General features: G+C 40.4%; 1 protein-coding gene across 2 annotated transcripts; it reads left to right on the top strand.

Annotated features, from left to right (window-relative positions):
- Positions 1–2,202: 2,202 nt before the first annotated feature.
- LOC105725392 (cytochrome c oxidase assembly protein COX18, mitochondrial) lies at positions 2,203–18,106 on the top strand. 2 transcript variants are annotated; one of them, XM_012464417.3, is made up of 6 exons: positions 2,203–2,535; positions 3,647–3,747; positions 6,505–6,668; positions 7,021–7,142; positions 9,884–9,991; positions 13,261–18,106. In XM_012464417.3, the coding sequence occupies exons 1-6, from the start codon at positions 2,203–2,205 to the stop codon at positions 13,432–13,434; spliced, it is 1,002 nt and encodes a 333-aa protein (XP_012319840.1). In that variant the 3' UTR covers positions 13,435–18,106. The 2 variants fall into 2 exon arrangements, with proteins under 2 accessions (XP_012319840.1, XP_012319839.1); XM_012464416.3 differs by having other exon boundaries at positions 7,018–7,142.
- Positions 18,107–20,220: the final 2,114 nt, after the last annotated feature.

Genomic DNA, 20,220 nt, shown 5'->3' with positions numbered 1-20,220 from the left:
TACTTCCCCCAACATCCTCTACCAAGTAGATAGCAAGTTGTAATCATCCTCGTTATATGGATTAAGAAATGTGTTTATATACATATAGATGAAATTAGCAGAAGTTAAATATTTATAAATTTTATTTAGATCATAATATTCAAACAAGGAAATAGTTTTTTAAATGAGAATATAACATGAACACAATATATAGCAAAATGTGTTCCTAAATTTAGCAGAAATTAAATATTCATAAATTTTATTTAGATCACAATATTCAAACTTAAGGAAATACTTTTTTAAAATGAGAATGTAACATGAACACAATTATGTAGCAAAAAATGTGTTCCTACACTAAAGTCCCATTTCTGACCCCTGATATAACGCCACAAAATTAAATCTTACGGGATACAGACAGAACAGCTTACAGTTTTGTTTTGTTTTCTTAAGAGATGGGAGTCTTGCTTGCTCTGTCACCCAAGCTGGAGTGCACTAGCTCAATCATGGCTCACTGCAGCCTTGGACTCACGGGGCTCAAGCAATCCTCCCACTTCGACCTCCTGGTAGCTGGCACTACAGGTCCAAGCCACCACATCTGGCTAATTTTTGTATTTGTTGTAGAGATGAGGTCGGGCCATGTTGCCAAGATCAGCCCTTAAGATATCCTCCCACCTCAGCCTCCCAAAGTGCTGGGATTATAGGCGTGATCCACTGTGCCTAGCAAGAATAGCTTTAAAATTCGGTTCAGATTATGAACAGTCTGAACAATAGTTAGTAGCAACTGATGACTTTTCCGTTAGCTTAATAAATGGATAAAGAAATAGATTGGTAGGTTCTTTTAGAAGGAGCTTACATATAGCATGTGTGTGTGTGTGTTTAAACACGTTTAAAAATTCATGTAAAAATTTATCAGTCAGTTTGGAAAGCAGATGACTTCCAGAATCCTGAGAAAGTGATCATAGGGTACCCTTGGTTAGGTGCACAGTGAAGGGCAAACGATAGCTGCTGTTTAACATTACCCAACATTTGCTGGAGGCTACTTTGACTAAATATATATATATATATATATATATATATATAATCAATGTTTACTTCTCACAACATATTTTGTTCTGTAGTCTGGGGTGACCCTTCTGTGAGGAACCTCCTCTGTGTCATTCCAGTTTGTTGTTTCCAGGAACACAAAAGTAAAAATTATATAGTCGCCAGGCGCGGTGGCTCACGCCTGTAATCCCAGCACCTTGGGAGGCTGAGGCAGGCAGATCACAAGGTCAAGAGATCGAGACCATCCTGGCCAATATGGTGAAACCTCGTCTCTAAAAAAAATAAAAAAAAAATAGAAAAGAAAAAAAATTTAAAAACTATATAGTCCATGTAGATTCAACGTATACCTTTTGACTAGAAGACATCTAATGCTGAGTTCAGGCTCTTTAAAGCTTATATAGGATACAATTAAACTCTAGTAAGGAATTCACCGCACTGCCATCGATACTGCCAGTGATAGTTTCCCTTAAATCAAGACATGACACTTCATCTTACTATAAGATTTTTGCTGCTATTTATAATAGAACACAAAACATTGAAGAAATTCAGTTTGCAGGTGGTGTTCAAAATACTAACTGGAATAGATGGGCCATTTAATTAAATATACAAGAGACTGAACTATGCGTCGTGCTTTAGGCATGCTTATTAACACTCAGGGTCAGCAAGAAACATGCGTCACTCTCCGGGCCGGCATTTTAGCAACGTGTTACCCTTTGGTATTATAATCTATCGTATTCTCTAGCGGAAGCAATCGAATGCACGTAAAGAAGTTGCGGATCAGCTTCTGGTCACAAAAAAGAACCGAGCAAAGGTGATTACACTACAAATGACGATTAGCTTTAGTGAACTAGAATGGACAGTTATACGGTGAAGACGAACTTTAGACATGGCTCCACCCATGTCTCCGCAGTCTGGTCACAGCGGGAAAGTTTCGCGCGTGCGCAGTAGGCCTGCCCAGTGCCAAGTGGGAAAGGCGAGACTTCCTTATCTATTGCGTCATATCCACTGCGACGCAAGTCGTCACCGGCTAGAATGGGAAGGTCAGACGCAGCTGCAGGCGGGCGTGCATGCGCTTTATGCCCGCTGTTCCTGACGCATGCGCCTGTCAGCCTTGGCTGGCCAGTGCATGTCCGCTGGACTGTGAGGCCTCTGGGTTCTGGGCTCCGCCGTGGTGCAGAAATGCTGTGCCGGCTTGGCAGTCGGTGGCTGCGGCCACTCCCTGCCCTGCACCTTCGGGCGGGGGACCCGCCGCTTGCGCCGGTTCCTACGAGCGGCGCCAAGCGCCCCACTCTCCCAGTGTGGGCAGTGGCACCCGTCTCTGCAGTAGATGGGAACGGCTGGTACGAGGCCCTGGCCACTTCTTCGCCGGTGCGGGTTGCGGAGGAAGTACTGCTCGGCGTGCACACCACCACCGGACTGCCCTGGTGGGGCGGCATTCTGCTCTCCACCGTGGCCTTGCGGGGCGCAGTCACGCTGCCCTTGGCCGCCTACCAGCACTACATCCTGGCCAAGGTGAGAGGCGCCGAGCCGTGCGCGTGCCTTGCGCGGCAACCCCTGCAGTGGAAGAAAGTCGACGTTCACTCAGGGTTTTCGATCCCACGATATTGCCTGCTGCAGTGCTTAGTGTTTAATCATCGTGACTATTTTATTGTGACCATTTTAGCTTTTAAAAAAAATTAGCATTAGGTGTGTTAAATAAGATTTTGTACACATGAACCTGTCATTTTGTTTTCCTTGCTGGGTTTGTGCTCCGAGCACAAGTAGTTACTAAAATTCTCTCAGAGAATGGAAACAAAGCAGTCAGTGGCAGAAGAAATTGTCTTGGCGAAACCTATAAAATTCATGTCTTAAAAGTTTTAACAGCCAGTATGTCTGCATACTATTAGCAGTTTGCGAATTTGATTCCTATCCAAGCCCAACTAAGACTATCTGGTTGGTCACAGTCACTTAGCCTTTTAATGCTGAATCCTTTTTTCTGAGGAATCAGGATAGGAATACCTTCCTTGCCTACTTCGCAACGTTATGAGAGCAAGTCAGATGATATGGGTTAAAGTGCTTGATTATTCAAATGGGATAGTTAAAAAATAGTGGCTTTCATGTTTTCAGGTTGTGAGCATTGGGGAAAAAAATCGGAAACAGAACAGGAACGGAATCAGCAGCAGCATTAAGTCAGCGAGCTACTTTACAGGAAAAATTAACACAGAGCAGGAATAAATGCAGTTTTTATTTTTGATTTGGGTCTATCACAGTGCATTAAAGGTTCTTAACAGACTGCAGTTTTCTCCGCTTACGTTACTAGAAAATTAGAGATAGAACAGTAAAGCCCAGGGTGCAGTCCTCATGTAATACTTCTAACCCTGTGAAGTAGATGCTGTTATATATTTTATATGTGAGGGAACATGATTTTAGAGCTTACTTGCCCATGATCATATGGATAAGTATACATTTTGAATTTTTGAATGAGGACATTGTAAGCAAATTGACATCATGTGTTTAGACTTAGGTTTCTTGACATGATCAGTAAACTACATTTTTAAATGACTCAAGGGAATAGTGTGAAAAATTGAGTAATTATGAATAAAGGTCCTTTATATGCTCATAACAAAATCTATTTTTTAGCTAGGTGGAAAATTTGCAGCCAGAAATAAAAACTATTGCCAAGCATCTTAACCAAGAAGTTGCAGTTCGTGCAAGTCAGTTGGGGTGGTCCAAAAGAGTTGCCAGGTAAGCTAATTATATGCATATAAGACCATACACACACGTACATAATGGTAATGTTAATTGTAAGTTTGAGTATTCTATAGTTTTGGCAGTAGAGTGTTTCTTTTACATATATATATATATATATTTTTTTTTTTTTCCTTGAGACCAAGTTTCTCTCTTGTTGCCCAGGCTGGAATGCAATGGCGCAATGTCTGCTCACCGCAACCTCCACCTCCTGGCTTCAAGCGATTCTCCTGCCTCAGCCCCCCGATTTCCTGGGATTACAGGCATGCACCATCACGCCCAGCTAACTTTGTATTTTTAGTGGAGACGGGGTTTCTCCATGTTGGTTAGGCTGGTCTCAAACTCCTAACCTCAGGTTATCTGCTGGTCTTGGTCTCCCAAAGTGTTGGCATTACAGGAGTGAGCACTGCACCCGGCCTACTCTTTTATACTTTAATAAGTTATTATGTGGCATGATAGTTTCATATGCTGGACTGAAGGCAAAGAAATAAATAAAGAGACAAATAAGAAGAGCATGTTCCTATTCTTTAGGGATTCCTGCCTATTGAAAAAGACCTGTAATCAAATAATAATGTCAGTGAATTACCTACTATATAAAGATTATGTACAAGGCGGTGGATCATCAAGGAGAGTCAGGGAGGAAAGTCAAGATTATGTACAAGGAGCTAGATCATCAAGGAAGCACTGGCAGGATGAAGATACTTTGCCATTCTGTTGCGATATTGGTCAACAAATGACACATATTATTTACAATCTTGACCTTTTAGAAAAGATACAGCAGGTAATAGCTTACAGGAACGAGGAGGTAGAAAACATAAGTGCCACAGTAGAAACACTTCGATAGCCAAGGTGTTGTCCATCTATTGTGGTTATTTTGTGCAGTTGTCTGCCTGGGTTCTTGGAAAGCCCCAATCTAAGGGTGATTGGTTATGCCCAAGTATGTCTGCATTCATTCACTGGGAACTTACAAGCTCTCCTGCTTCAATCACCCTAAGCTACTCCTTAATTTAATTGGTTTCCCAAATTCTAATCCTTACTAGACTGTGACAAATATTCTCCTTTTTACAGCAATGAAAAAAGGTCTTTGTAGTATCAATCTGTTTTATGTATGTATTGTTATCCATGTATTTTTATCTCTATAGGTATAAATTTCCCAACTATCTTTAATATGAGATTGTGTCCTATCTTTATTTAGTGTTAAAAAGACCTGACATTTAAAAAAATCATGGTGATTTTTATCTTCATTTGGTAAAAATTGAAAGTTGACAGACCTATAGTTTTGAAATTTTGCTGATCAAAGAAGTCGAAAGCTTCAGCCATAGGCCAAAAGAACCAAATTAATAGCTGCTTGCCTGGGTTACTAACGCAGCCTAGGTAAGACTGTGGCACCTTTTAAGCAGCACTCTCAGGATGGTTGGCCAGATACATCCTTACAGATGTTTCTTTCTGGGAAGAAACATGTCAGATGGACAGTATGTCAGATGGACAACTAGGAAAGTGGGCTTTTCACACAAATGATATAATACAATACTTCTAAAGGCATGCTGATGTGGAAGTCTGATTTGTTGGATGAACTAAAGTCATCCAGGGACCAGAATATGCAAGTGTCTAGAGGAGTAAAACAAGAGGTAAAATTGGAAGAATAGGCAGATGTGAAATTATGAAGGACCTAGAATGTTTTTGTGTATTGTCTTATTATACACTATAATATGACTAAATTCAGAAAAACTATTGAATGCTTGCTTTGTACAAATTGTATGATACAGGAGATTTAAAGATGAGTAAAATAGAACACTTCCGCCTCAAGAATACTTTAGTTTTTGTTTTTTTGTTTTGTTTTGTTTTGTTTTTGTTTTGCTTGTTGAGACTGGGTTTTGCTGTGTTGCCCAGGCTGGAGTGCGGTGGCACAATTTCGGCTCACTGCAACCTCCTTCTCCTGGATTCAAGCGATTTTTCTGCCTCAGCCTCTGGAGTAGTTGGGACTACCAGTGCATAGCACCACGCTGGGCTAATTTTTGTATTTTTAGTAGAGACGGGGTTTCACCATATTGGTCAGGCTGATCAAACTCCTGACCTCATGATCCGTCCACCTTGGGCTCCCAAAGTGCTGGGATTACAGATGTGAGCCACCACGCCTGGCCATTTTTATTTGTTTTTTAACTCCTATTCTCTTGGACCTGAAGGAAGACTGTAGTCGAGAAAGTAAGATTTCAGGAAAGAAACAGTAGTAACTAATATGGTTAACAGAGAAACAGATTAAAAATGTCTTTGTGAGATAGTTGATTGAACAATGGAGACTATTTTGACAGGCCAAGAGCATATACAGTATAAAACCACATAGCTCCCAAAGGTATATTTGGGGATGAAGTCATTAAGTTTGGCTGGAGTGGAGAGATTTGATTAAAATTTGCTTTTAGCTTCCATATTTCCAATATTAATTGTAGTCATACTATGTCAGTAGTGAAATTCACTGTTAAAGTCTAATTAGCCAAAGACCGCCAGAGACAAAGCCTGTAGTCTGACAATTTCAGATTGTTATGTAACTTGTGTACAATACTGTAGGAATTTTGATAAAAGGACTTATTTGCCTGTTGTTTAGGCAACCCCTTAACATGGGTGTGACAGCTGAAACCCTTATACAAATCCTTTAGCTAATAACTACAGCAGGAGCTATTTGTGCTATGGGAATAAAGCGCAATTCTTAGTCAAATGACATTTTCTCTTTTCCCTTTTATTCCGCTCATCTCAATCTAGGCTCACTTACCTAAAGAATATGAGGAGGCTAGTTTCAGAGATATATGTGCGAGATAACTGCCACCCTTTCAAAGCCACTGTGTTGGTTTGGATTCAGATTCCAGTATGGGTCTTCATGTCTGTTGCTCTCCGGAATTTTAGCACAGGGGCAACACATTCAGAAGGTAATTATTTTAGAAGTCTTTTCCCAAATCAGTTCTCTAACATTGTCTTTGTACTAAAAAACAAAAACAAAAAAACACATACTTTTCATAATTAGGATACATTTACTGTCTTCCTTATAAGGGGGTAGAATTTAAAGTCTTAAGTGTAAACAGATTGATTGGGTTGAGAACAACATTTTATATTGAGAAAAAATATTTATATTGTGAGTGAAAAACCAAAATAAAATTAGTGCAGATCTTTCCTGTGAGGGATACCTTATTGGAATCGTTAGACTTCTTATTTATGTCTTAAATATTTTTCTCTGCTGTTTTTAGGACTTCTGTTGTTTTATTTGTAAAACTATTTCAGCAGGTTTTTCTGTTCCGGAACAGTTAGCTACTGGCGGGATTCTGTGGTTTCCTGACCTCACTGCACCGGACTCCACTTGGATTCTGCCTATCTCTGTTGGTGTCATCAATTTATTCATAGTGGAGGTCAGTGGTTTTAAATGAAATTTGTTTGTCATTTATTGGGGTTTTTGTTGCTGCTGTTCTGACATTAAATATATTTTTGTTTGAGTTGGTGAAGATAGCTCTGACTCAGAAGTGAGATCCCTTGGTTCCTGGTTCTAGGTCAGACATTGGCTTAGGCCTGTCCCTTAACCTCTCTGGGCCTCAGAACTCTCAAAATTAAAAGCACTGAATTAGTACATTTCCGAGTCTCTTTCAGCTTCAAAATTATATGATTCTGATACATGGAACTTTGTGATTTGCTTTTGGTAAAAACAGTAATGAAGGTGCCCAATCTGGTTATTTTCTTAGAGTGGCGTTCCGTGTGGGTGTTTAATATGTGAATTTGTAGGTGGGGAATACAATCAGGTGCTGACTGCCATTTTCTTGCTTTATGACCTTAGAAAAGTCATTGAATGTCTTTATAAGATGAAATGGGAAAAACATACACAAAAAATGTGACCTTTCAGTCATGTCTTTTTTTTTTTTGAGATAGAGTTTTGCTCTTGTTGCCCAGGCTGGAGTACAATGGCGTGGTCTTGGCTCACTGCAACCTCCGCCTCCCGAGTAGCTGGGATCACAGGCACATGCCACCACACTCGGCTAATTTTTGTATTTTTAGTAGAGACAGGATTTCACCATGTTGACCAGGCTGGTCTTGAACTCCTGACCTCAGGTGATCCACCCACCTTAGCCTCCCAAAGTGCTGGGATTTCAGGCGTGAGCACTGCGCTCAGCCCTCAGTCATGTCTTAACTCTTATCGCAGGCTGCTTTACTCAGCAGTTTTAGGAAACTGTGCATATAATTTCATAAATTGTTCTCAGACTCTGAGTAGAACAGACTGAACTGGAAGAAATCTTAAAAATGATTTACCTCAGTATAGATCTCCTAGACCTCATGACCACTGACCCCTGTTTGTGAAATCTAATACAACCCTTATTTTTTCAGATAAGAACAATGAAGATGTTAGAGTATAAGGTCTTGAGTGAAAGTTTCTTGAGGAAAGACTCCACCTGTAGTCCAAACATGTTTCCCTAAGTGCATGTAGCACAGTCACTGTGGTTGGTAGTCAGTAAATATTTGGTAGAAAGAAGGAAGTGATAAGTGCAAGTTTATAGTGAATCAATGTCAATCCTCTAGTCTTTTCCTCTATGTTATCTAAGGACTAAATAAAAGTTTTTCATAGTGGGGCATGGTGGCATGTGTCTCTAGTTCCAGCTACTCAGAGGCTGAGTCAGGAGGATTGCTTGAGCCCAAGAGATGGAGGCTGCAGTGAGCTGTGATCCCATCACTATACTCCAGCCTTGGCAACAGAGAGACTTCATCTCTAAAAGAAAAATAAAAGCTTATTCTTACTTAACATCCACTATGTGCGCATTGTTTTGTTTTGTTTTGTTTTTCTTGAGACAGAGTCTCACTGTATTGCCCAGGCTGGAGTACAGTGGTATGATCTCTACTCACTGCAACCTTCACCTCCCAGGTTCAAGCAATTCTCCTGCCTCAGCCTCCTGAGTAGCTGGGATGACAGGTGCCCACCACCACGCTAATTTTTTGTATTTTTAATAGAGACGAGGTTTCACCATGTTGGCCAGGCTGGTCTGGAACTCCTGACCTCAAGTGGTCTGCTGCCTCAGCCTCCCAAAATGCTGGGATTACAGGTCTGAGTCACTGTGCCTGGCCATAAGGCATCGTTATAAGCAATTTACATGAATCAACTCATTTACTTCTTAGAATAACCCTGCAAACTAAATATTATCCTTTTTTAATATGGAGAAAGTGAGACATAAAAATGTAAAACTACGTAGTTTGGCTCTAGAATCATAATTATGCAGAAGTCTCTTTTTTCCCCCTTCTTTTCATTTTTGTGGAGACGGTCTTACTCTGTCACTAATACAGTGGTGTGATCTCAACTCACTGCAACCTGTGCCTTCTGGGCTCAAGCAATCCTCCCACCTCAGCCTCCTTCCCGAGTAGCTGGGACTGTAGACATATGCCACCATGCCCAGCTAATTTTTGTATTTTTTGTAGAGACAGTTTCATTGTGTTGCCTAGGCTGGTCTCAAACTCCTCAGATCAAACAATCAGCCTGCCTGGGCCTCCCACAGTGCTGGGATTACTGGTTCCCCCAATCCTTATGCAGAATTCTTAAGTGGAGCTTGAAGAATCCTATGACAATAGCTATCATATAAATCATTTCACTTGTTTTTTGGTACAAAGTGTCAAAAATCCTTCATTTAAGAATTTCACATAATTAGTAAGTGGTTTTTTTTTTATTTTTTATTTTTTTAAGAGACAGGATCTTGTTCTGTTGCCCAGGCTGGAGTTTAGTGGCATGATCATAGCTCACGGTAGCCTCAAACTCCTGGGCTGGAGTGATTCTTCCACCTAGGCCAGTTATTAAGAGTTTTAAAATGGATGACCAAGCTGAGTGCAGTGGTTGGTGCATGCCTATTATGCCAGCTACTTGGGAGGAGGAGGTGGGAGGATCACTTGAGCCAAGGAGTTTGAGACCAGCCTCAAACTGGTCTGTTTGATAGCAAGACCCAGTCTCAAAAAATAAATAAATGATCAGCCGTATAAATTAATCGGTGTTTTATATATATGTTTTTTGCTTTTATTAAAGTGTAGATGAAAGCCAGTCAAAAATCAGTTTATATGTTAAAGCTTGTCTGATTTAATATGCATTTTAATAATCATTATGCATGTATATGTTCTACTCCTTCAGATTTATGCTCTACAAAAAATTGGAATGTCTCATTTTCAAACATATATTACATACTTTGTTCGTGCGGTGTCGGTGTTGATGATTCCAATTGCTGCAGCGATGCCCTCAGTGAGTAAGCACCAACATTGTGTGTAGCATGTACTAAATCCTCTCTGACTTTAGCTTAGACTGGCTGGAAACCTGCCTGTTCTGTTGAACTTCCTCTGACTACCTGATCCCTTACTGAATCAGAGTTGCTGTAGTAACTAATCTGTTTCTATTTCTTGCCTTTTTAAAAAAAAATCTTGCAAAATGTTTTACACAATACCATGAATATTGTATTTGTTCCATTTGACTATTTGGTATGTTGAATTAGTTCTGCCTATGTAGACTGAACCAAGGAATTTGGCACTTATAAAAGAAACAAAACAAAGGGATAAGACCATTAGGGTTCATTTCTGGTATTATTTAATCTCGTAACAACTCTATGAAATAGGTAAACTTGTCCCTGTATATACTGATTTAAACTTTATAGAAATAGAAAAAGAAATGGTTATGTTTGCAGTTAGTTCAGTCTTCTGCATGTTTCGCACGGATACTTTATAAGCTTCTAAGGAGGCAAAAGCTGTGTTAGATTTATCTCCATGTTTACTCAGAGCCAACACATAAAGTAGAATTCAGTTGTTGTTCATAGTTAGGGTGTATCATATATAAAACGAATTCGCAGTATTTTTTTTTTTGAGATGGAGTCTGGCTCATCACTCCTTGCCCAAGCTGGAGTGCAGTCGTGCAATCTTAGCTCACTGCACCCTCCACCTCCTGGGTTCAAGTGATTCTCCTGCCTCATCCTCCCTAGTATCCGGGATTATATGCACACACCACCATGCCTAGCTAGTTTTTGTATTTTTAGTAGAGACAGGGTTTCGCTGTGTTGGCCAGGCTGGTCTCGAACTCCTGATCTCAGGTGATCCACCTGTCTTGGTCTTCCAAAGTACTGGCATTACAGGTGTGAGCCACCATGCCTGGCCCACTGTATTCTTTACAGGAATCTAAAGCAATATGTTTTTGGTATCAAAATGTATTTTTTAGGTTGTTACTGGACATAATACTGTCATTAATCCTGTGCAGAATAAGTTTGCACATCTCTAAAATAGATACCATAATGCCTATGAGAATTAATGAAATAAGGGCCTATCGTAGAACTTTTTACATAACAGTAGTAATGTTGTAAAATACCCTGAAAAGTAGAGCAGCACAGATTCACTGCATTTCCACAGAGAAATCATACCAGTTATAACTGAAGAACTCCCCCAGATTGAATAAAATATGAGCAGTGAAGTTTTAGTGAGGATTGAGTTCAAAATGAGTAACGAGATCTAAAACACAATGTCTTAACGAGCCAAAATTTGTCCTCTCAATTATAGGAAATCTGGTTAGGCAGCTGAGGAATGATGGGGCAAGTCCATGAAGATGAGAGACCCAGATTGCTGCTTCTCTCTTTCTGATTTGTTATCCACAGCCTGTGCTTTCAAGGCTACGCTATGGTCATGGCTGCTAGACCTTGTTATCATTCAGGAATAGTAAAGGGTGCCTCAAGTGCAGTCAGCCCCTTTTTAGGAGTCTTGCCAGATGTTCCACCAAACCCATAAAACTTGTGTTTACATCTTAGTTTTATGGGTACCCCTTGCTGCAGAAGAGACAAGGAAATATATAGCCTTTTTTTTTTTTTTTTTCAGATGACAGTGTACCCAACTAAAAATTAGGATTTTGTTACTAAGGAAGAGGGGAGATTGATACTTAGATGGCAACTTAGAGTCTGCTATAGTTGGGCTCAGGTTGTTTTTCTGCTGGTGGATAAGTCAGATGATGACGATGGACAAAATTTATTTAACATTGACTTTATGCTAAGCACTGTTTTAAATGGTTTGCATATGTTACCCCATATAATTCTCCCAACAGCGCAATGATAAAGGGACTATTATAATGCTCACTTGCTGAAGAGGAAACTGAGACAAAGAGAAATTAAGTAACTCATCGAAGACCACTTAGCTATAAGTGATAGAGTCTTAACACACATCTAAGCAGTTTGGCTCCTCCTCTTAACTACTGTGCTAATCTACCTTTGAGGATGTGGTACTTTCTGCCCCTAAAGGCTGACTTTGGAACAAATGACAAATACAGGTGCCTAATGTGGACCATATACTTGCATACCACTCTACATGAATTATCTCATTTATTCCTCATAGCAATCCTTTGAGGTAGATATAGTTACTGTCTCTACTTTATAGTTGAGGAAACTGGAACAGAAGGAAAATAACTTACTCAAAGTCAAATAAATGGCAAATAGGAGTCAAACTCAGGTAGTATGACTCTAGAACCCAGACTTAACAACTACATGGTTTTGTTTCTGGGGCCTGATTACATTCTGATACCAAAGAAAAGTCTGGAACAAGGGTAAGTACAGGAGTATTTCGAGAGGTTGTAGAACTTAGTTACTGACCTAAATAAATAGTCACCCAGGGCCACAGACCAGTACCAGTCCATAGCCTGTTAGGAACCAGGCTGCACAGCAGGAGGTGAGTGGTGGGCAAGTGAGCCTTACCACCTGAGCTCTGCCTCCTGTCAGATCAGCAGCATTAGATTCTCATAGGAGCACAAACGCTATTGTGAATTGCACGTTTGAGGGATCTAGATTGTGCACTCCTTATGCGAGTCTCATTCCTCATGATACGAGGAATGGAACAGTTTCATCCCAAAACCTTCCTCCCATCTGTGGAAAAATTGGTCCCTAGTGCCAAAAAGTTTGGGTACTACTGGTCAAGATGGTAATACAAAAGAAAATTGGAGATAATGCTGAGGCTGTTTGTCTCAGTAAAAGGCAAAGAAATACATTCCTGACTACACTGAGAAACTGGCGAACAGGGGTTTCCCAGAAACTGTTGGGAAAAATTTGGATGATAGATGACTATATGGGGAAAATGAGATTTAGGGAGGCTAAGTTTGCCATCGTAAATGCCACACCTCCAGTATTCTACCTTCAGTATGTAAGTAGCTGGACAGGACTCTTGGTGAGAAAAAAGTATGTTCCATTGCCAAAGAAGGGAGATGAGATCTCTCTTGAGCCTCTGTCTAGGAGCTTCTCTCTTTTTACTTTCTACCCTAAATACTTCTCTTTTTCCTTTATTTTTGCTTTTTGATCTGTCTGTAACCTTTTTTACCTGTCTATTAAATCCGTCGCAGCAATCTGATAGCTGTTGCAAGTCTTGCTCAGTCTTGCTCAGTCTTGGCATACTTCTATTCGCAAAGATTGTCATTTTCTTTTTTACTGCTTGCCTGTGTCTGGACTGTGATGTCCTTGCAGAATTACAGATGTTAACATTTATGTCTTCTCTTTATAGTCACTTGTTCTCTACTGGTTATGCTCCAGTTTCATGGGCCTTTCACAGAACTTTCTGCTGCGTTCTCCTGGATTTCGCCAACTTTGCCGAATACCATCAACCAAGTCAGATTCAGAAACTCCTTATAAAGACCTATTTGCTGCCTTTTATAGCAAGTTCATTTCAAGAAAGTGACATATTTTCCAATAATTTTGAAACAGTTGCAAGAGTCACTATCACCTTAATGTATTTAGACTTAGAAATTCAGGTATTATTTGATTTGCCTTTATTTAAAATTATGAACTTCATGAAATATTGTAGGTTAAGTTGTAATCCAGGCCAGGCATGGTGGCTCATGCGTGTAATCCCAGCACTTTGGGAGGCCAAGCTAGGTGGATCACCTGAGGTCAGGAGTTCGAGACCAGCCTGGCCAACATAGTCAAATTCCATCTCTACTAAAAAGTACAAAAAGGCCGGGCGCGGTGGCTCAAGCCTGTAATCCCAGCACTTTGGGAGGCCGAGGCGGGTGGATCACAAGGTCAAGAGATCGAGACCGTCCTGGTCAACATGGTGAAACCCCATCTACTAATACAAAAAAATTAGCTGGGCATGGTGGCGCGTGCCTGTAATCCCAGCTACTCAGGAGGCTGAGGCAGGAGAATTGCCTGAACCCAGGAGGCGGAGGTTGTGGTGAGCCGAGATCGCGCCATTGCACTCCAGCCTGGGTAACAAGCGAAACTCCGTCTCAAAAAAAAAAAAAGTACAAAAAAATTAGCTGGATGTGATGCTGGGCCCCTGTAATCCCAGCTACTCGGGAGGCAAGATGAGGCAAGAAAATCGCTTGAACCTGGGAGACAGAGGTTGCAGTGAGCTGAGATCACCCTTTTGCACTCTAACCTGGGCAACAAGAGCGAAACTCTCTCAAAAAAACAAAACAAAACAAAAAAAAAGCTGTAATCCAGATATATTTGACCGTAATTAACATCTTTTAAATGCTATAAATTCAGTATGTTTAATTGTGAAAGTATTAAACTAGAACCAAAATGCCTGTCTCTGTTTGTAAAGTTACAGTTTGTTAGGGCTGCCAGAACTTTGGAGGATAGTGTTAGCTACCGAATGATGTCAAATTAAACTAAACAATACTGCATATTACTGTTTTGTAAACAGGATCAGTGAGATGATTTTTTTTTTTTCTTTTTTGAGATGAAGTCTCTGTCTCCCAGGCTGGAGTACAGTGGCACAATCTCAGCTCACTGCAACCTCCACCTCCTGGGTTCAAGCTATTCTCCTGCCTCAGCCTCCGAGTAGCTGGGATTGCAAGTACACACCATCACCCCCAGCTAATTTTTCTGTTTTTAGTAGATACAGGGTTTCACCATGTTGGGCAGACTGGTCTGGAACTCCTGACCTCAAGTGATCTACCTGTTTTGGCCTCCCAAAGTGCTGGGATTACAAGTGTGAGCCACTGTGCCCAGCGTTTGTTTTTTTTTTTAAGTGAGACAGAATGTCTGTCACCAAGCACCCAGGCTGGAATGCAGTGGCACGATCTCGGCTCACTGCAACCTCTGCCTCGTGTTCAAGCAGTTTTCCTACCTCACTGTCCTCAGTAGCTGGGACTACAGGCATGTACCACCATGCCTAGCTAAGTTTTGTATTTTTAAGAGAGACAGGGTTTGACCATGTTGGCCAGGTTGGTCTCGAACTCCTGGCCTCAAGTGATCTGCCCATCTCGGCCTCCCAAAGTGCTGGGATTACAGATGTGAGCCACTGCGCCCAGCTATTTCTTAATATTTTGGAGGCGGAGAGGATTTTAGACCTCTTTGAGCATCTAAGAAAAGGCTATATATATGGTTTTCTCTTCAGAAGAATTTTAGGACTCACAATATGGGACTTCATTGATACTGGGAAGGTCTTCTGGCAACTCCTAGTTAATAAATTTTATTCTAATGGAGCATACATTGATGCTGAGTTAATGTGTGGTTGAAAAAGAAAAGGGGGCAACTTGAAATATATGCAGTAGAGTAAACCACGCATACAAGTACCTAACATGGTAGTTGATATTGCCTCCTACCCCTGCTCGGAAAGAATACAAAAAGTGTACATTCCTTTTTCTATAATTTAAGAAGTCTGGAATACACAGTGTAGCACTGTGTACTGCTAGCACCAAGGTAGAAAATCTTAAGCATTCAGTTTGTTTAGTCAAAGAAGAAAACCAGAAGGGCAATTGCCTATTGAGGTGATTTTAAACTTCTTTATTTATAAGTATTAAGTACCCTAATAGGCATAAACTATGATTAGAGGTTTAATACAGGAAAAATTGACAGTTATTATAAACTGTGGATCCAGTTATTTGCTTGTTTAATTTGTAAAGAGATAAAATTAGCTCTGGTCGAGATAGCAAGTATGACAGGTATTTGAGAAGGCTATAAATCATAAATTTTCATTTAGTTAAAATATGGACCTGATTCTGGGAAACCCTATCATTCCATCTCAGTGTTTTACAGTAAAATAAAAACTAAAGTGAAATTCATTCATCATTTCTTTGATTGATATCTCTTAAATTTTAGTTCACGTACTTAATGAAGTTATGACATTTTTTAATATAAAAATGTACAGCGTACAGAATAAGAATTCTGGTTGTCATGTTACTACAGTTCCCTGAGAATTTATTTTAGACATAGATGGTGGCAGTTAAGACTGGGTTCTCTTTTCGTAAATTCCTAGTCCTCATTTCTGGCTGCCCTATTCAGGCAATTGTGCTTCCCAACCACATTGAAGGAATTGAAACATCCTCATTATTTGTGGATTTTGTATTTGTAAATTTGCCTGCTTGCTCAAATCTGTCCATAACCCCAGAACCAGTATTTTCACAAGTGCTTTTGTGGCCATTCATAGGCAAAAATTTGAGTTACCTCCCAGCAGAAGTCAAAAAAATGGCACTCTGCCTTCTAATTTCAGCTCTCATACTGTAAACATGTATCCTTTTTGAGTCTACTTGGTGTCATGTCTTCCTCATTTCTGTTCTTTTTGTTGAAGATTTCACTGTTTAAAATGCCATCGAAATGTCCTGCTGGAGTGCTGTCTAATGTTCCTAAGCTCAAGAAGACTGTGATGGGCCTTAAGGAGAAAATAAGTGTCTTAGATAAGTTTCATTCTTGCTTGAGTTATAATGCTGTTGGCAGAGAATTTAGTGCTACTAAATCAACAATATGTTGTATTGATCAGTTGACAACATCAAAGCTTGCAGAAACTTAACCCTGTATGTTTTCTAGGAGCAGTGGTTTGGTATTCACTAATTCAGTGAATGTGGACTTATGGAACATAAGTACCACAAATAACGGAAATTGACTCTATTTGCAACATGTACAATCAAGGATGCAGAGGCAGAAATGTGTGCACAGCTTGGGTCATAGTAAAAAGAGAAAAGAATTTGAGGAAAATTTTGGCAGTTACAAATTATCTCTGAAATAATTTTGCCTTTGCTCTATGTTACTGTGTACTGACTCAGATATTTTTCTCATAATGGCATGAGGGAAATCAGTGTCCTTTTCCCACCATGTTTGTCATTTTTGCTAAGACGCAAAAAATAAGGTTCTATGATACTGTGAAATACATGTTTGGTCTGTATCCCCAATCCCTGACATCCAGCAGAATCTACCTGCCAAGTTGTGTTTTTTGTATGCTCATGTGATGACTGATGGCTGGGATCCCCAGCCTGACCAACATGGAGAAACCCCATTTCTACTAAAAATGCAAAATTAGCTGGGTGTGGTGGCACATGCCTGTAATCCCAGCTACTCTGGAGGCTGAGGAAGAAGAATCACTTGAACTCGGGAGGCAGACAGTGCGGTGAGCCAAGATCGTGCCATTGCACTCCAGACTGGGCAACAAGAGCAAAACTCCATCTTAAAAGAAAAAAAAGAAAGTTTCAGGATAGGAGCAGTTCTAGATCAGCCTGGGCAACATAGTGAGACCTTGTCTCTGCAAAAAAAAAAAAGGAAGTAGGAAAAAACACCTTTGGTTTTTCCTATCTCCAGATACTCCCTTTTCAAATAAGTGAATCTTCTTTCATGTGCCTATTTGACCTTGTTTACTGTGAGTCCCCTGATTTCAAAATGTATGTTTGTATCTTTTTGCAAATGCATATTGTGCTTAGGTTCCTGTTGCTCTCCCACTGTCAAACTTGAAATTTCTTTTCAAATATATGCAGAAAGTTTGAGAATACAGGGCCCTTCCTCCAAGATCCCAAAATAATTTCTGATAAGTGGGAGGACTGGGGATAGCTGGGATCTTAGGATAAACCCATGTGTAAAGAAAATTGGTATATTATGAACTGAAGTGAAGCAGTTACCTGAGATTACCTGACTTCAGGATGGTACTCTGATTTTTTTCTTCAGGCAGTTTTTTTTGGCAAAGAGCAAAAAAATCTGTATTGTATTTCAGAAAATTTCAAGTCTGTGGTCTTATTTCTCCAACAGTTTGCCAAAGCCTGGAGTAGTTCCAGAGCCTGAATGAAGTCAGGGCTACTGAACAGGGGCTATACATGCTCTCAAGACCCCTTGATGTCTTGCTGTCTGGCCTGCCTATATCCCCTCAGTTGCTGAGGCTCTGCCCTGGGCCCTGCAGAGTTCAGGAAGGCTTTTGTCTCCATAGTGAGGACTGTAATGTTTGTGTTACACTTCGCCACCACTTACAGGAGATCTGTTTATCCTGTGGGTCTCATTTTTGTCTCTAGGCCAGATTCACTGTCTTAAGGAATGCATCTCGTTTAAAGAGTCAGGAAGGGACTCACTCCTTGATCAATTTATAGTATTTATACCATTAGTATACCTGAGCTTAAAGTATATTAATAAATAGAATTGGCGTATCTGAAGTGATCCCAAATTAGTTTTCCCTGGGACCCTCAGGAGAGAAATCCTGAACAAATCCTATCCTAGTCACATGTCCTAAGTGGGAAGATGAGGCTTACAAAGGAAAATCAAAATTCTTAATTGCCACCCTCACAGATAACCCAGGAGAAGTTGCAAAGCCTCATTAAGAACCTTGAGGGGAAATCCAAACTTGGGGAGACTCTTTAGGTACCTTTAACAGCACTCAAGAGCTAAAGGCCAAACCTTCATGTGAGAACTGTAAGGCTGGTTGTGTTGCAGAGACCTCCGACACACCCCCATCCCCTGCGGGGAGCTCGGACACACCCCCTTCCCTCGCGGAGACCTCAGACACCCCCGCCCCAACACCGGGAGCCCGGGGGAAAAAGAAGCCCCACCAGGACCTACCTGATACCATTTTGTCCAATCCAGGCCTCACTCCCTGCCTGCCATTTTGTCTTCCTGCTTACCATTTTGTCCTATCTGGGCCCCACTCCCTGCCTGCCGTTTTGTCTTCCTGCCTACCATTTTGTCCTATCTGGGCCCCACTCCCTGCCATTTTGTTCCATCTGGACCCCACTCCCCGCCATTTTGTCCCACTCACCTTGGGCACAACCAATCAAGCGCCTCCACTCCCTATAAAACCCCACGTCTAAGAGGAGTCCGTGCGACTTCTCCGGCCCTTCCTGTCGGACCACAGAACCTCACCCGGGAGCCTGAATAAATTCCTTCGCATTGGATTATTTTCGTGCTGGCCTCAGTTTCTTCGTTTTATCCTCGGCGAGAACAGACCTTACAAGAACCACACATTCATCTGTCCAAACCCAAAGAATGGAATTGGAGACACAAAGAACAGCGGAAGCCCTGTGGTTTGTTACATCCGAAGGCTGGCTGACAGTACTTAGATATTATGCCTTGAAAATGGACCATTTAAAATGTTTTCTCACACTTCACATCTCAGAGGAGGTACAGAGGTCCTCCTAGACTACACTGGGAAAATTGTAGTTTGTGTGAAAAAAAAAAAACCTTGGTAACTTCTGTGTTTTGCTCCTATTTATTTTTTTTAATTGGATGCATGATCTGCCCCTATTCTTAAATCACCCTTATACCTTCATATTTTGTTCTTTTAAGAATCCCAGGAATCACCTTTTTTTTTTTTAGGAGTCACCTTTAAAATTGCCTTTATGTCAGATTTAAGTCCCAGAAGCAGTAGAAATGCAGACCCTAGAAAAAAATTAAAGAGTAGTTAATTTTTTCCTCTGAGTGTTAATTGCAGCTACTACAGAATGCAAACTTTGGAATTTCAGGCATAACATTTGAAACCATGCAAGAATTTAGATTTCTGTATTAAAGCTAAATAAACCTTCATGTAAATATGATGTGAAACAGTGAGTTACCATCATAAACACTCGTGCTTTATGAGCTGGTTCAAGAAGAACGCAGATAACCTGGCAATTATGTGAATCTATAGATTTTCCATTTGAACCTTCTTAGTGTTGCCTTAACTTGTAATAATGGGTATTTTCTAGTTATGTCTATTTTTTTATATACTATGATTGTATTTCATGAAATCATTTGACTTTGATAAGTTGGAATTTCCTAAAGCCACAGCATTAATGTCATAGATAATTTTATCCAAAAGTTTCTGGAATTTTGTGGTTCTGTACTATGTATACAACTAAAATAAGAATATAAATTGATATAAAACTATATGTATTATATATGTAAGAATTTGATCCATGTGCAATTTAAGCAAAGCCCTTAAGACCCTGAATTTACATGTATTATTCTGCTAATGATATAGAATATGAAGATTCCAGATATCTCCTTGATAACTCTTAAGAAAGTGAAAAACGAATCATTGAACCTGGGAGGTGGAGGTAGCAGTGAGCCAAGATCGCGCCACTGCACTCCAGCCTGGGCAACAGAGTAAGACTTCATCTCAAAAAATAAAAATTAAAAACTAATACTAGTTGGATTGAGCTAATACTAAGTGGGAGAATCCTTTAAATGGGTAAACCTTGGTGCTATGGTTTGAATGTCTCCTGCAAAACTCATGTTGAAACTTGATCCCCAGTGTGGCAGTATTGAGAGGCATGGGGCCATTACATGG

This window comes from Aotus nancymaae, unplaced genomic scaffold, assembly GCF_030222135.1.
Source record: "Aotus nancymaae isolate 86718 unplaced genomic scaffold, 86718_ANA_hifiasm-v0.15.2.pri h1tg000006l, whole genome shotgun sequence".
In the NCBI taxonomy this organism is placed as follows: domain Eukaryota; kingdom Metazoa; phylum Chordata; class Mammalia; order Primates; family Aotidae; genus Aotus; species Aotus nancymaae.
This window is presented reverse-complemented; position numbering and strand designations above follow the sequence as displayed.

Coding starts and splice junctions, on each gene's coding strand:
- LOC105725392 (XM_012464416.3), top strand. CDS start 2,203: ATGCTGTGCCGGCTTGGCAGTCGGTGGCTGCGGCCACTCCCTGCCCTG. Junction 6,669..7,017: donor AGGGGCAACACATTCAGAAG/GTAATTATTTTA, acceptor AAACTATTTCAG/CAGGTTTTTCTGTTCCGGAA. Junction 7,143..9,883: donor TCAATTTATTCATAGTGGAG/GTCAGTGGTTTT, acceptor CTACTCCTTCAG/ATTTATGCTCTACAAAAAAT.